This window comes from Pezoporus wallicus, unplaced genomic scaffold, assembly GCF_028554395.1.
Source record: "Pezoporus wallicus isolate ANWC-B61680 ecotype Strahan unplaced genomic scaffold, APGP_CSIRO_Pwel_v1 contig_6464, whole genome shotgun sequence".
Taxonomy (NCBI): Eukaryota; Metazoa; Chordata; class Aves; order Psittaciformes; family Psittacidae; genus Pezoporus; species Pezoporus wallicus.
The window spans coordinates 3,831,131-3,848,699 of NW_026642130.1; the positions used below are offsets into that span (position 1 = coordinate 3,831,131).

A 17,569-nucleotide genomic window follows, 5' to 3' on the forward strand; every position below is an offset into this window, starting at 1 on the left:
TTTCTTTTCTTTTTTTTTTCCCCTCTCTACAAATTCATATTAGGATATCTGAGCCAAATTAAACTGCTTCATAGGTAACAGATAATTCCAGTTCATAAAACTCCATTTCTGTAGAGTAGGAGGTAGGATTCAGTTCTCCTGAATGGAAATACCCATAATTCAGACTACCGATAATTGCTCCAGATAATTTTTATTGTTATTTAGGAAAAATACATGGTTTTAACCCCAAATTCATGTGGTCTGTTTTAGGCTGAGATGTTTGGGATAATGCACATCACATCTCGGAAGTGATTGTTTTACTTCACTAATGATAAAGGGAACTAAATTTAGAGGAAGACAGGTATGCAATATACTACTAATAGCAGATAGATACAGTTCGAATATAAATTGAATTCTACCCAGTTATTAAAAGACTATGAAGAGCATGTGGAATCATAGCATCAGTATTGAAAGTCAAGAAATACAAGGTACAGGAGTACACACTTAGAAAATGGTGATGCCTTAAGTGCTACTGATCACATGGGACTTTCACTTGGAGATTCACCTGATTCTACAGGCCTATCTTTTCCAAAAACTACTCTGGGTTCCCCTCCTTGGAGGTACTAGATCAGTGATGACAATAGAGCTTGAAACACAATAAACCTGCTGAAATGCTGACGTCTTAGTATGAGAGAAATCTCTCCCAAGACACCCCTCATTGTCTCATCTAAATGTTTAATTCAGCTGGGAGTCTGCAGCTTCCTGACATGCCCCATAATATCTTACCAGGGCTCCAGCTACAATTTGTAAGGGTGCAGGTCTTCCAAACATCCTTTGCAACATCTTTAGAGCTGTGAGGGTGTTTTTGACATCTTGGTTTATATTAAATGATGGCCAGTGCCTCCATATAGTCTGCTGCATTTAGATTTTGTTCTCCACTAACCTAGAAGATCTCTTTCCCTCTGTTGGGATAACAAGCTCAGTCATAGAAAACTACGTTTTAGATACATTCTTTTAGGTAGACATGACTATATTTTATGACTTCTTTCAAAAGTGTCTATGCACTGATTTATGAAGAAATGTATATATTTGCTTTTCCCTGACTTTATCTTAGACAATCACTAACGTAAGCATGTATACTTAGATATCATTGATACCAGTGTGAATAACTGGATACCTTTCAATAACAGGAACTTCTAAAAGACATGTATCAGTTTCAGCCAGGAAATATTTTTTCTTACTAATTATTTTTCTTCAGTTCTTTACAGAACAGAGTGTTCCATGTTCCACTTCCTGGACTGTGTACATGTTCTATCTCACCAAGTGTCTCTAAAAAGGAAAAACATTACAGGATACAGAAACCAGAAATCTATGCCTCTGTTTTTTTTTCTCAGGGTCTCTTTCATGCAATTAAATATTCCCTCTTGCCTTTTCTTCCATTTAACCCTATGGTTCCTGCACATCAGGCTGTGGAGTGGCATGGCTGAGCTTCAGTGATACACGTGTAAAGCCCTCTCAGTAAAGATAGCTATGAATGGGTATGTAATATGCCCTCTGGTTATGTAGCCTACATTCATCTTTTATCAAGTAGTTTCCTATTTCATTTCATCTCAGAGGAAGACATTTCATTATAACTTCATGTTACAAAAAGGTGAGAAGCTGCTCCACAAGCAAGCTTGGCTATAGCCAAATCCAGTTATTTCAGTAATTATTATGCGTCAAGCTGCAATTACTCAGCAATATCATTTCCAAATTACTCTTCTTGCTGGGATTCTGTGATTTAAAATTGAGATTATCTTAATACTGCTTTTCATTGCTTCAAATTTTTTTCATTTGCTTACTGCAACCAGTCCAATAGAATGGTCCATGCAGGACTCACTATTAAGTTGTCTCAGGAGTTGGAATGAATTTTACTCCAGGTTTCTTTTCTGGAGCCAGATCCTTGATGTCCTGTAGTATAGATTTAGAAAATGTTCCTAGTAAATTACTAGATCTAACCTGTAGCTGAGGTGCCAATCTGTATAATGAGCAGAGCTATGTTTTACATTGTTCAGCTTTGCCACATTTCAACAAAGACTAAAGAGAGCATGAACACATGCATATATTTAAAACAAAGAGTAAAAAAAACCCAAAACTAGTACTCTTTATATAATTTCCTCTTCTGTGCTCTGTTTCTAGGGTGCTGATTTCTTTAAGGAAGAATGTATGAGTAATGAACTGTTTAAAAATTAAAAAGTTAAAAAAATATCCTTTTTTTACTTAAAAGCAAGAAATCAGGAAATTCAGAAACTTCCTATTTTGTAGGCTCTATATAAACATATTTGACTATTAAATTTATTTATGGGATGATTTGTCTGAAGCAGAACTGAGTAGTTATTGAAATGCCTCAGGTAACCACACAGACACAGTTATGTGTGTGCTTAGTCTACAGCCTCACTTGTTGAGCATTTAGTTGCTACTGGAGAGAAAGCAAACAACCTGAACAATATTCATTCACAGTAAGTTTTAAACTTACAAGTCAGAAACATTGTATTATAAGTACACTAAACTCCATAGAGCCACTAGAAGGACGAGACCAAAGCAATCCCAGGACTGAGAAGTCTGTTTCCAAATCTAGCTAGTAAGAGATGGGTTGGGTCTTTCTCAGCTGCTCCTCATCCCTCACCACTGCAGATCTGATTAAGCCACATTCAGCAGAGGCTTAAACTCAGCAATCAAGTCATCACAGCCCAGCAAATGGGGAGCAGTCATACTGATAGTCTGCAGGTCTGCGTTCAGAGTAGACCTGAAAAATCACCTGTAGGCAATGGTGCCTGAAATATCTCCTTTGTAAAGTGAAAGCAAGTATCAACTCTTAAAGATTGCAGCTGTGCCACAGTGGGCAGTGATTTAATCAGTATATCTGCTTGGACTGAGAGATTGCAGAGAAAAACTTGTGGTGAGTACTTGATCTGTGCGTTCCTTGAGGGTGGATTTGCTCTACCTGCTTCTATGCTAGCTGAACACACCTCATCTAGTTTAAAAACAACAGAGTGATATTTTAATGGTGGTGTAACCAGAACTTCCAATTTGCAAAGTTGTCTATGCCCAGCATCTCAACCCTGGTTGTGAACTGGCCTTAAAAGCAAAGGTTCCTAATTTCTGTGTTTATCTACAACTTTGCCTAGGCTACCTTTGTTTGTGTGACATCTATCCCCATCTGACAGTAACTGTTTGGATTATTATCCTGTTGGTTGTCTCCCTAATAGTTATCTGGAGTGGGAGGGGAGTTGGGTTGGATGGAAGAAATTAATAACCTTCCTTTTTGCGAAACATTTACCTAAAGGAATGAGATCTGCAAGGTGCTTTGTACAGCTAAGAAAAAGATCTGTGCAAAGCCTGAACCACACAGATCAGCATCAATTTTTATCAAAGGCACTAGCTAAGCTGTCATTATCTTCAGTGGAACTAAAGAATTGAAGAAATCGGAATTTTTCTTTCACTGAGTTCAAACCAGATTCTTCTTGTTCAGGTTTAATATAAGGGCTGGAAGAACTTCTACAGACAAATCTCTTAAGCTGATTTTTTTTAAAAGAAATTTCCATAGCTTAATCTTTAAAAAAAATTTGCAGAACCCTGTGGATTTTTTTTTTTTAATTAAATTACTCCACCCTTTCAGGTAATCCATGTGAAGAAGTGGGAATTGATGTGCTAAATTGGTCTTTGTAGCATGGTCCCGGATGTCAGGGTATTAATCTTTGTTTTCTTCCCAATTATTTTACCCATAGACCATGAACTGCAGCATATCTGACAGACATTCTTTATAGAACAAATTGATTTCACTATTTAAACAGGTGTGGCACACTTGCAGTGGTATTATTTCATTTTAGCAATACAAATAAAGCTCAGGTGACTGTACCAAATTAATGAAAATTACTGAGTACAGTGGATAGAGTAAAATACTAGAACTATCTCCCAGGACACTGAATATCTGGAGGTGGTAGACTGCCTCTCCTCACAATCAATAGAGATGCAGTTTTAACAGCCACGGTAGGCAGTTCATGAGGCTTTCTGACTGCGATAACCCTGGTCTCATCAAAGTTGCCACAAGCACCTCAGATAAGAAAGCACCTTTGCCCTTATCTCAGAACATGGAAGGATATGGGAGACTTTATCACAAGCAATTTCCTGCAGTGCTACCCGCTATATAAATAAAGAACAAAAGCATGTGTTAGGAAGGAATTATAATCTGATATTAAAATGCTGGCAACAGCATATAGCTGCAGAAATACTGCAGAAAATAGGAAACAAAGAAATTATTTGGATTGTACTACAGACAGCAAATTTGACCCAGCATGAAAAAAGTGGTGCTCAGTGTGCAAGGCATCACAACCAAGGCAAGGATGAGGACAGGAGCTGCAAGACAACACTGAGGAGATGTGCAGATATTTCATGCCCACTGAAAGCCAACAGGCAGCATGGAAAGAAGCAAGACAGGTTGTGTTTAAATAGAGCAGAGTCGAACTTTGAGGACCTAAAGCTGTGATATTCCCTTATAAATGAGTGAAAGCAAAGATTCTGCAAAAAGGAAACTTAAACTGAGTGATGCTGCACGGGAGCAAAAAGTCAAACACATGCCATGCATCTCTTCAGACTAAAGGGGGAAAATGTACACATCTGTGGCCATTCTTCAAATTACGCTTGAGCACACATGGAGTGAATTGTGTGTACACTAAAGTCTAGTTCACAGCCTTTTAGCCTCAATAAGATAATGCAATATAAATATTATTTAGCAAATGGAAATTTAGGAGCCACTTGGGAGAAAATATCACTGCCCAGTGTGCAGGTCATTCTGTGCATGCACTGGCTTATGTCTCTGCCTCAAAATAATTATTTCATTCCTTTGCCAGAGCCAGAAAAGACAACTACAAAGCAACCACCCCTAAATTTAAGCTTTCATTTTGTGAACGTAGCATCAGCACTGCAGCTTGCTGATCACACTATAAGCATTTTGGCAAAGGCAAAGTTAAAGTGCTGCAAAAGGACAGGCCTTTTATCTTCTTCCTTTCTTTGCCCTGGAGACAAGCAAAAAAAAGCCAGAACAATGCAGTTGGATTGGTTCATTTTCAGTCACCTGTTCCTTAACAAAAGTTCTTTCTTCTAAAATATGCAGCCCAAAAGCTGATGTCATTTATCAGCAATAAATATTGATAAGGAAAGGCGTATATATATACATACATATATACATACAACCCCAGAGTGAGGAGAACCTCTCACTCCTGCCTCTCTTCCTGAAAGATACAGGATTCTGCCTGGACAAAAGGTAATGTATGCAACGTTTAATTTCAGTATTAGAGACTTTATCCATACAGTCATTTGGTTGGTATTGATCGGGCACTGTGCTACAAAGGCTAATGTAGTTAATAAAGTTGTACCAAATGTGATAATTAAGAGAAAACATCTGTTTATAATAATTCCAGAGGAAAATTTTAAAAATAAATTGTATCTTCAGCTTAGAAAGCACACCTCTCACCTGTGTGGGTGAGAAAAGCCTTCAAGGAAGTCTAATTCCCATATATCTTTACACCAAAAAGTAACACTTCAATTAATTTGCTTTATTCTTCAAATTAATTCATTTTACAGAGGGCGGGCGATTATGGGAAATGTTTTTCTAATGTATTTTGAATTGTTTTTATGTTAAATTTATTTCACTTATAGTGTCGAGATATACCATTACAGCTGAAATCAGAATTTTGCCATCTAAAAATGTTAAATTATCTGTCCAAGCTTCCAGGTATATATGCTATCAAAATGTCTATTATATCTTATAGTATTGCAGTAAATTGATTGCATTTTTTTAATGCAGAGCAAATTCTTTTTTACAAAATGAGACTTAAAAATGTAAACTCAGAGAAAGTAGAAAAGCTTTTATCAAAGTAACTGAAAAGGCAAACTTTCAAACTTGCTATACCCTGAAAGCTTTATCAGCTGGCAGGAAGAAGGCTCTGCTGAGGAGTGAAGCACCAGGGCTAAACATGAAAACCCTGGACTGTATTTTTCAAATAGAACTTTGTTTCTATCTTCTGAGTTGTATATTTTAATATCTTTTCTTTACAGTCAATCAAATTTGCATGAAATGTCCTGTTTTCAGGCAGAGCTATCTAAAAGCGTGTTGATAGCATTTGTCTTTTCAGAAGCATAGAAATGATTTAGTGGATTGAATACTATTGACATGTAAGGATAATTGTACCTGGGAACTGTCATCTTTTGACTTTGAAAATAATGGCAAATATATTTACTCCAAGGAGCACATGTGGTTGTACAGTCTAACAATTGATGATATGCAATAATATCAATAAAGTTTTATTCTGGAGCTATAAATGGGTTTATGTTTCCAGTTGCAGCACTTATCTGAGGAGTCCCAGAAAAATTTTGTTTCTGCATGTAAGGACAAGACAACTCCACAGTGGCCAAAAATACCCTTTAGTTTAAGAATTTATTCTTCATCAATACGAGTGAGATCCCCTCTACCTCATGCAAGTGGTTCCCTTACACAGGTGTGGGAAAAGAAGCTGAAGTCTGAATACCTGAAAGACATGAAGTCTTTGATGTGATATGTCTTGCTGATTTATATCATGCAACAGAATCTAGTACTGAAATAAATGATCTACCTGCCATCTATCTAGTATCAGGAGCATTATACTCACCAGGAGTCACCAGCTCACACTCTCTTGATGTTTTCATAGACTCAGTTAACCTTTTAGGAGTTAGCTTAGGCACAATGCCATCTTAATGTAATAATGAAGCCCACTGGATTCAAACTCACATCTCCACATGGCACTGCTGTGCTACCTTTTTTGTTAGTATTGATTTGGAAATGAATACACCAAGCTCATTATTTTGTGAGTTCATGAAAGAATACCACATCTTGTGTGGAATAACTCAACAGTGTGTGGAGCTTTCAGTCTGAACTCAGTTTAGTCTTGCACTGCTACCATGCAAGAGAAAAGAGAACAGTGTTTTCATTTTTCTTCTTTGGCTTAATTTCTTAGGGGTAGGTGGAAACTCTGCATATCTGGGCATCTAAAAAAAATAAAGGACTTAACTTGTTCAAACAAGTGGCTCAATTGCCGCCTTCTGATATTTTGACTCGTGGCTTATATCTGTTCATTAACATTTTGCTGTGAATATTAGACCTAAGATCTTTTGGCTGTGTGCAAAAGTCACATGGTATATTTATGTTCTCTGGTTGATTGACATCCAATCTAGTAGAAAGTCTTTCCTGTCTTGTAAAAATTATGTCTAGCTATGCCTATAGGTATTAGCATCTAAATTCAGAGGAAGTCACTCAACCTCAAAACTAAATGCTGCAAGAACATCACTACAGCAAGTCTTTTACTGTAACACTGCACACTGTGACATATGCTGGTATACTCATACTGTGAACTAGTGTAGAATACTCATAAAATATGAACATAAAAAGGGTCTCAAACACAAAGATGTTTGAAAACCTTCATATTTTTCAGTGTTCTGGCTGGGTTTTCCCAGGTCTTCTCTCCTGATTGAATTTTGGTTGGAAATTTAGCCTCAAATTAGGGTTATAAGTGGACCTGATTATGCCCAGTTACAGACCAGGATATACAGAACTTGCTCCTCAGTGAAGACGAAAGTATCAAAGCTTCTGCACTATTTGTAAATGAGTCACACCAAAGCACCTGAGAAGACTAAAACTCTTTGTGACAACCATCATTATTCTTTTTATTATTATGTTCATTTTCCTTAGAATAAGCAGCAGCTTCTGACATGACAGATGTAAGCTGACTCATACACACAGGACTAATTAGTGAGTAAATCCACTAACTTCAGTAACATAAACCCTGTCAGAAGAAACACGTGACTTTATGCTTTTTAAGGTCCCTGCTTTAATGCAAGGTAGAGTCCTCTCTGTTCTAGATAGTGATGACCATGCAGCATCATTTATTCATTTGCACAGTTTCAGAATATCCAACTGTATTAGGTATTAACTAAAATAATGTTTTGCATGGCAGACTTGACTGCAACAGTTTTGTATCTCACTCACATACTACATTACACCACAAACTTCTATGCAACAGAAATTAATGGATTTGGGGTTTTGTTTTTGTTTTGTTTTTTCTCTGTAGAAATGGATCTACTAACTGCAATAATTTTCCTGGCTGCTTTGCTGCATCAATCTGATGGGCAGGTAGGAGCAATCATCTATTCAAAAGAACCATAACTGGACATACTGTATAGATATCTGACATGGGCTACTCTGGTCTAGTGATCTTTAAATCTTTACAATTCAGGGATGAAATTATTGTTAACACATTAATAGTCTTTCTGGGATGAGCTACCTGTGTCCTTGCCCTCTCCAGAATGTCTAGCTTAGATTGAAGCGTCTTCTTTTTAGACATTAAATGGAAAGAATCTTCTCCTGAGAGATGTTTTACTCTGAAAATCCCCATGTAAGTATTATAATTCTTTTTCTCTGCAAGGTTTCATCATCTGACATCATGATGTAAGAGACAGTCTTAGGTATTTCAGAAGATAGTCTGATAACAGTCCTAAGTTTTGATCCAGCTTCACATTTTTCTGATGTTTACAAGTGAGAACAGCTAGGTACATTTTAGCCCACACAAAATGAGATTTTGGTTGAGATTTGGTTCCAGAGCTAAGCTTTCTCCCTGTTTGATGTGGAGACATCTGAAAGTAGAATTCTTACCTACAAATTTCATTTAGTGTGACGCCTCCTAAAGAAAAGTGCAGTTCAAATCAAGGAAGGAAGAAAAAAAAACAACAGCAATTATAGAAATAGAAGAACCAATAAAGGGAAGTTGGGAATTTCCAAGATCTTTACTTTGACAAGAAGCTAATAATTTATCCTGCTTATTAAAGTGCTGATAACTGGAACCTTCATTGTAATTGTTTTCCAGGATGTAAAGTATAAACAAGTGGACATTTCCAGCCTTACTCATTTTTCGTTTCAAAACCAAAAAGAGATCCTTGAGCAACACAATGAAATACGGAGATCTGTAATTCCCACAGCCAGGAACATGCTGAAGATGGTAAGCTTGCTTTCCACATCATTAGCAGAAGATTGTAGCCTTCTAAACAACTCACACTCGGTGAACAGAGAGGGCAAGAAAGATGCTCTGAGGTTCAGATGAAGAAATTGGAATTCTATCCCTTTGTTTCTTCAGAATTCATGCTTAATTTTGCACCTCTTGGTGATAAAAGCACTTGTAGAGTCATTGTAAAGGTCTCGGGATAGGCCACAAGTGCTATTCAGAATCCCTCTCCCAACCAAAATGTTTTAGTTTGTCCACTTAGAAAACTCAGTTAAGCAACATAGGAACTGTTCCATGACTAGGGTTATTTGTCTACAGGAACCACGAACACAGGTTCGCCCCAACCACATCTATTTTTTGTTCTCAAAGCTATGTTAACATAGCCTGCACATTGAACCACATGTTCTTGCCTTATGTTTGTTCATTGCAATATATAGCAACTGCAAGCCTTTTCAGTGAGAACATTTAAACCAGGGATAAGGTACAAAATGCAGTGACAGATCTCAGATTATGGATACCGCTTTTTAATCTTTAGTGGGATAAGCAGCTCCCTTAGAGAAAGACATGCCCTAAATAAAGAAAAGTGTGTAAAGCAAACCTGGAACAGGAGCATAAGCGGCTGCATGCTTTTGAATCACAGACTGTCAGGGGGGCAAAAAGGACCTAAATCTGCATACCCACTTGTCCTTAGCTGAGCTTGCTTTGTCTGTCATTGGTCCCATTCCTGTCATCCCTGATATTCTTTGTTACCACTATCCCATGAGTAGATAATCTGGTCAGTGCTTTATGGTTTTGCATGGTGGGAATTGCAAACATTCCCCAGATCCAAAGTCTAGCTGGTGTCTATCACTGCATCTCAGCTGCACTAGGGCTCAAAATCAGTTTTATACCATTTAGTGCACTGCACCCTGCAATGATAAACACAAACACAAAGCCAAAAGAAAGCAACAGTACGTTATGACATTCCTAGTAACCAGGACCATCTGGTTATTATAGTGTGGTGTGATACTGCGCAAAATAACCTGTTCTGCAGCCATTAAGAACTGAAGAAGTGTGGTGCCTATATCCCATTAGTGTAAAATTGCCTGACTCCCCTGTTTCTTATTGAGGACCGTTTGGGTGCACAGCACCCAAATCTCTCCTCTTTTTTTATCTTTTCATGTATTGCATTATCCTGCCTGTGACCTGGGTACTTCTTTGTGTCTTTCAGGTGTGGAGTGAGAATGCTGCCAGAAATGCTCAGAAATGGGCAAATAGGTGTGAGATGAAAATCAGCCCAAAAGATCAGAGAATCATTAATGGTACATGACAAGTATGAATCCCAAGCTGAGGGGTTGATGGCAGTTTGCAGATGACCCCTGTGCATGTGAACTAGAAATAGGGATAACTTTTAATCTGTAGACTATCTTTGTCAGACTAATAATACCCTTAAAGGCAAATTGTTGGAACTGGAGAGAGGGGGATGCTAAGTAGTTACCCTATATTTGTACCTTTCTTGAAGTGTCTGCTTTTGGCTCCTGCTGGAGACAAGATGGCACAGTAGATGACTGTCGGTATGACTAAGTGCAGACATTTTTGTGTAACATTTTGCAGTGAAAGTTGTATCTGTGACTGGAAGCTCACCAAAACCATAGTAACATTTACTGCAGCTTTCAGAGGTGCAGTATGAATATCACATGGCAAATAGGTGGCATTGTAGAGAATTTTTTTTAGGTTGTAGCTACAACCCCTCTGTCCTACCTCCCACCCTACAGCTTGCTTTTCTCCTGAGTTATAAACAGACTTACTTACACTTCAGGTGTTACCTGTGGTGAGAATGTATTACTATCATCTTACCCAAGAACATGGTCTGAAGCAATTCAAGTCTGGAACAGTCAGTCCTCCAATTTCAAGTATGGATATGGAGCAGTCACGAAAAATGTCAATATCGAGAGCTATACGCAGGTATGGAGAACTGAAACAAACTGCAATGATACACTAGGGTTACAGGAGGACAGTTAATTGAGCTTCTCATCAGAAAAAAAAATCATCGCTATCATCAAACCATTATCTCTATTCACACTCTGATCCAAAGATAAATTAAACTTTTTTTTCATCTAACTCTGAGACAATGAAACCAATATTTTGGAAGAGCTGTCCAGAAGAGAAATATTATTCTGGAGGACAGGAAAAAAAAAAATAAAAGAAGAAAGAATATCCATGGCTTTAATTTAGAAATACATATTTTTCTATATAAGGATTTAGATACTTAAGAAATGTCAAAACAAAACTTTTATGATGCAAATATTTGAATTTAAACTTTAGGGTCCTGCCAGAAACAGAGTTCAGAAACATTTGTAAACGAGAGGACACAGTTAACTCATTTTCTATTTATTCTTTCTGACAACTAAACTGTAAACTTAAAAGCTAAATAGACAAAACAATATCCTGTGGTTCTGTTATTGTGTGAGTTCTTTACGAGAATTCAATAAAACGTGACTCTGAAATAACATGGTGTTTTTTTCCTACAGCTAATCTGGTACAACAGTTACCAGGTTGGATGTGCAGTTGCCTACTGTCCTATGAACCCCTTCAACTACTTTTATGTTTGCCAATACTGTCCTCCGTACGTATTGCCTTTTTACTCATTTAAGATGCAATAGTTACTAATATGTTTTCAAAAACTCCTGCAGTCATGTGTAGGATAAAAATACCACTGTTTATTTTAACCATTTATAATTTTGAAAATACCAGTGCGAACTGTGGGTTTAACATCAGATTAAATATAAACATTTCTTATATTTCACAGATATTAGGCAAATTCTAGCATATGAAAAAAGGTCAGTCTCTATCACAATCAGGCATCATGCACAAATCATTTTATAACTCTGACCACAAGAAAGTCACAGGTAAAGTGAAAACCAACAGCAAATGAATATTCACAGAGGTAAAGAGCGTATCTGAAACACCCTGAATGTTGTCAGAATGTGTTTGCTGAGGTTATTTCCTTATAAGCTACAATCATTTGAAAGCCATTCAAAAAGCAGAATTAGGAAGCACATAAAATTCTTTTTTAAGCTGAGAATGCTATATAAATGCAAATAATTGATTAATTTTCTTTCCCCGAACTTTATTGTTCCTCTTATTTAAAATCAAAGTTCTTGTATTCTATTAATATCTGAAACTAAAACATGACTGACTATGAAAATAATTTTATCCAGAATCTTCTGGATGCCTTTTATTGTGACAAATAGCATAAACTCTTTTTAACGGTTCAGAGGTGCACTTTGATCTTGTTTTTCCAATTTCAGAGGAAATAATGCAATGCAAATAGCTACACCTTACAGAAGTGGACCAAAATGTGCAGAATGTCCTGGCCACTGTGACAGAGGACTTTGCAGTAAGTGAATTTATTCACCTCCTTATAACAAGTACCTCAATTAATAATGTGTTCCTTTGTAGCATTTAACTTTTGCATAGTTACTTCTTGCTTATCTGGATGAAAGATCCTAGAACTGCCTCTTTCATTCCCTGCCCCCAGAAATAACAGTAGTTAAACACCCCTCTAGAATAGGCACATTCTTGAGTAGGGGGGTTGGACGAGTGATCCCTTCCAACCTCAACCATCCTGTGACAACAGGTAAATTGTGAAATTGTGTTGCTGTTGAGCAGTGGGTGCATTATCACACTCAATCTTCTGCTGCCCTCTCCTGGAAAGCTCAAGACAGAACGTCTTGATGCACTTCTGCATCTAAGGGCACAGATTGTCACACATCCTCATGTACGTGAAGAGCTGCACAGGCCCCTGGCTTCTGCAGACTCCCACCTGGAGCAAGTCAAAGCATACAAATAGATGGGAATTGTAAGGTACCACCTTTCTGCCTGCATTCCCTTTTCTAAAATATTCAAGCAATTCTAGCAGAACAGCATAAGTGCAAACACTATATAGAGATACAAATGTAGAAATATCAGATCACAGCTTGGTTTTCAATTATTGTTTCATCTGTTTGTTTCTATCCCTTGTACTTTAGCCAATCCTTGCAAGTACCAAGACTTCTTTGGAAACTGCAGAAATCTGAAGATGTTGTTTAGTTGCAATCATTCACTGGTGAAGGCGAAATGTCCTGCTACCTGTGGCTGCACCACTGAAATCATATAATGTCCTGGTGGATGTCATTATAGCTGCTGTGAGACTTATTAGGAAAGAGTAGAGCTCACTGTGAAGTGTATTCACTCTCAGTGTATCAGCTCATGTTGACCTATAGGTGACATTTTTTTCTGATGTCTCACCATTACTTCAGTCCTAAATAAGTCTAGTAGCTCAAAATAATCTCTGATGTTATTTCAGGCTTTGTAGAAATCAAGCTACAGATGTGTTACTTTGTGGTTTCCCTTACAGCAAATCTTACACATTCATTTCTTCTTAATGGGACAAACACTTTTAAAACTCCTTGTGTCTTTTGCAAAATATGCTAAATCACACATAGCTTTCTTCTGTTACTTTTTCCTTGATTATAAATGGAATGTATTCCAGCTAAATAAATATGTGATTTACCACTGCTTCATAGTTTTTTACTGAAATTATTTATAATTCAATGTTTTCATTTATGAATATTTCAAGCCTCTTTTTTTTTTTTTTGATACTTTATCTAAGTGGGGATAAGACAGGAAAAGACAAAGCAAAAAGTGACACATTGTTTTGTACAGCCAAATAAGAGGCACACCTTGAATCTGCCAACTTTTCTCTGTGCCCTAAATACAAATTTTCTGATACATCTGTGTGTGCAGGTGATAAATTATAATTTTTCTTTTCATATGGCACAGTCAAGAAATATAAAGCCTTTTTAAAGCATTCATACAAAAAAAGTGGTATATATGTATTGCTTTCCATCCTCCCTATGAATAAGTTAAATCCCACATTTGCTTGGAATTCTCATTGTAGCATGTAGAAAAAACCCAAACAAATAATAAAAAAAAAAAAAAAGGCAGTAGATCCAAGTTTCCCCAAGGCTCCATCAAAATATCTGATTTTCTCCAGAACTTCCCAGGAACCATTTTAGTGCCAGTTCCTAGCGGTGCACATCCTTAGGGTTTCTCCAAGAGGATTAAGTTCAGCTGAAGGCCTCACTTGTGCCTTCTCCCACTTCTTCCTACAAGCAGGCCACCAATTCGTGCCTAGGACACCATGTTTGCTTGTGTATTGCTTCTAGCAATGCATTTCCTTGAATGAAGTTTTTCATTCCAAATCTTTCCAGGCCCTTTACAATGCAGGGCATGACTTCAAAGGGCTGTGTGTCTATACTGACCCAGAACTGAGAGAACAGTATGTCAGAATCATCTTATAGCTTTAATATGTATATATCAGCTTTTATTTGATCTTTATATTTGTAATTTAATCAAAAGGTAGCTGCAGAGGAAATAGAAAGTCTTTGCTTACAGTTTATAAACTCTGATAGATGTTAAAAAATGAACAAACATCTGGAACAGCATCGTCCTACTGAACAGAGGAGCTACTTCCCACTAACTTTTCCTCCTGACATATCTCCCTGGTGTTGCATCCTGGTGCCATGCACCCATGTGCTGGACCACAGACCTCCTTCTGCTCCTCAAGATGTGTGCTGGTCTCTCATAGATCCTGAATCACATATAGTATCCCTGAGCAGGGCTGATTCTACCTAGCACCATCCCTTCATATTTCACACAGGCAAAAGTAATTTTCTCAGTGGGACTGCAGTTCTGGTTAAAAACACAAGAGGGTGAACCATACCCAGACATTCAACTGCAGCAGTTTTTGATTTTGCTGCCTCCTCCTTTTACTAGAAATTAAAGTTCTGGGCCTACCCTGGCCTGATTTTAACACTTACCTGCACAGAATTTCTTAGCTGATACTAGCTAATAAATTACTACATATAGGAACTGTTTGGTAGCTGTTTCTTCCCCTCATTTCATTCTGTCTCTGTTGGCCAAATTGCTATCATATTAAAGCAACTTCTGCCATCAAATTAAGCCAATTTACAGTTTCCAGGGTATCAATGGCTAGTTCTGGTAGCCTTGATTTTCTGCTTGCCTGAAGCTCAGTTTCAACACTGTGACTTATGTACCACTATTTACGGCTCCTTACAACCACAGCGATATTTGTAGAAAGTGTAATTCAAAAAAAAGCTGGGTGAAAATTTTCAAATAAAGTTATGTTTTCCTCAGAAAATATTATTCTGTAAAACTGCAGTTATCTTACAGGAGGATACATATTTCTGGCAAAACTTTCAGGTGTTTTGGGGAATGTTTTCCAAGATTAAATTTCTGCTAACAAAGATATGGGTTTTAGAACGCTTTCCATGCACACACTTTCTCTTTCCTTCCACTCTTTTTTGGGTCAATGAATGTTTAAAGATTAATTATTTTATCATCAGAGATTTCTGAGAGCACTCCCTCCCAAGACAGCATTGTCCTCTGGATATCCAGTTATGGTGTTTGAGAATGGCAGCAGCAGGAGCTGGCAGAGATCTTCTGCATCATGAAGTGATGCACTACCCTGGAGCTTCATGCATCCTGCTGGACTGCTGCAGCGTGTCCAGGCATTCAGCTTAATTCCATAAGGGATTTCAAAAGATTCTCCTACCCTATTGATGTGTAATAGAAGAAATAGCAGGTGAGATGAAAAGTTTACTGGATGATCCGGCCTCTCAATATAGACTTCAAGGAGAGCTTGAGTCACTCCAATTAGTTGTACATGGAATACTGTGCTGTTGGAGCAAGTTCAGAGGGCACCATAAGGATGATAAGGAGATTGGAGCACCTCCCGTATGAAGACAGGCTGAGAACATTGGGACTGTTCATCCTGGAGTGGAGAAGGCTGCATGGAGTCCCCACAGCAGCCTTAAAGTATCTGAAGGGGGCCTATAAGGATGCTGGAGAAGGACTGTAGCGATAGGACAAGGGGTAATGGGTTTAAACTTAAACAGGGGATGTTCAGATTGTATGTAAGAAAGTTCTTTACTGTGAAGGTGGTGAGGCACTGGAATGGGTTGCCCAGGGAAGTTGTGAATGGCCTGGCGGTGTTCAAGGCCAGGTTGGACGGGGCCTTGGGTGAGATGGTTTAGTGTGAGGTGTCCCTGCCCGTGGCCCAGAGGTTGGAACTAGATGATCTTAAGGTCCTTTCCAACCCTAACTGTTCTGTATTTCTATAATTCTATGATTCTATGTCCCTGGAAAGGCTGAGATGTTTCTGAAATATGAGTTTCCCATATACAGATGAGGTAAAAGTGATATGATCGTCACTGAGATCCAGCATGTCGAATAACATTTTTCTCCATTCTCTGACTGTATTTTCACAAACTTACTTTTTATACTTATGCCTTAAGAGTTGTTTCCATTGTGGTACTAGAGTATGATATTTGGTATGTGCTGAAGTGACACGTACAGAATTGTGCTACTTTTTAGGTGCAGTTCAGGCAAGGAGGTAGTAATACAGAGAATTTTTTACAATTTCTGTTCTGGTTCCAGGTATGCTCACAAGAAGCACATATGCTGAGAGTTGATAAAAACAACTGCTATGGTACAAGTCCAAGTCTTATCTGTTGAGAATAAAAGTTCTTCAGCAGTTAACTCACATGACAAAGACTTTAAACACAGACTTTTGAACAAATGTGATGTAGTAACTTTAACAGTCTTATGGCTTGTGAAGAAAGAACATTTTTGCTATTTTAAATGTGCCAACTGCAGTAGTCACATCTAATTTGGCTGCCTGAGAATCAGCCTCTCGGCTGAGCAAAACTAAAGGTCTTTCACTTTCAGTATCGCAAAGTCTTACTGAGAGCCTAAATATTACCTGGTTTTCTCCATCTATTGGAGAAAAATTCTGCCATAAATCTTACCTTACTCATGTCCTTAAAATACCATACCTACAATAGCAAAAGTTTAAGCAGCTAAAGCTAAGACTTCATGCTAAATAGAAAACAAGAGTTGGAAACCTTGACATGCCATTAGAAATTTATGTTGTCAGAATAGCCAATTAATGCCCAAGAAACAAAACTGTACAAAGATGCTTAAGCAAGACCAAGCAACAAAAGGTCATCAGAACAGAGACAGGACAAGGATGCTCCCCTGGGCTGCTCCTGGCTCTTCTAAGCCAGGTTGCCAAAAATTGGATTCCTCTAAGTGTAAGAGCCACAGTTAAACTATGACAAACAGGAGATGATCTTCCTTATTAAGAAGCTACTTGACAGCTACTGTCACCGCTCCAGGCTGCAAGATACATAACCTCCATGCTTCAGTCTCACCGACTGCAACACAGAGATAAACTGACACAGTCAGGGCAAGGAAGATTAATTAGTGAACATTGAGAAAGAGCCTATGAAGCACTAAGACCTGTTAATTATAATATCACATTTGGTAGCCACACCTCCAGCATAATGATATCTCAGTTTAACCACAAGTCAAGAGGACGCGGGGCAGCAGGAGATATAAGTGAGGAAATGACACTCCCTCCTGCGCCAACCCACTGGTGATGTCTGAAGGTTCATGGGCTGCTCAATAGGCTCAGT

At 37.9% G+C, this 17,569-nt stretch overlaps 1 protein-coding gene across 1 annotated transcript; it reads left to right on the top strand.

Moving 5' to 3' along the window:
• Window positions 1–2,761: 2,761 nt before the first annotated feature.
• LOC130609010 (cysteine-rich venom protein TEL1-like) lies at window positions 2,762–13,384 on the top strand. The gene is made up of 8 exons (XM_057427537.1): window positions 2,762–2,917; window positions 8,121–8,182; window positions 8,913–9,044; window positions 10,258–10,348; window positions 10,846–10,991; window positions 11,558–11,652; window positions 12,338–12,426; window positions 13,058–13,384. Exons 2-8 carry the CDS (start codon window positions 8,123–8,125, stop codon window positions 13,183–13,185), a joined length of 741 nt encoding a protein of 246 aa, XP_057283520.1. The 5' UTR covers window positions 2,762–2,917; window positions 8,121–8,122; the 3' UTR covers window positions 13,186–13,384.
• The last annotated feature ends 4,185 nt before the right edge of the window (window positions 13,385–17,569 follow it).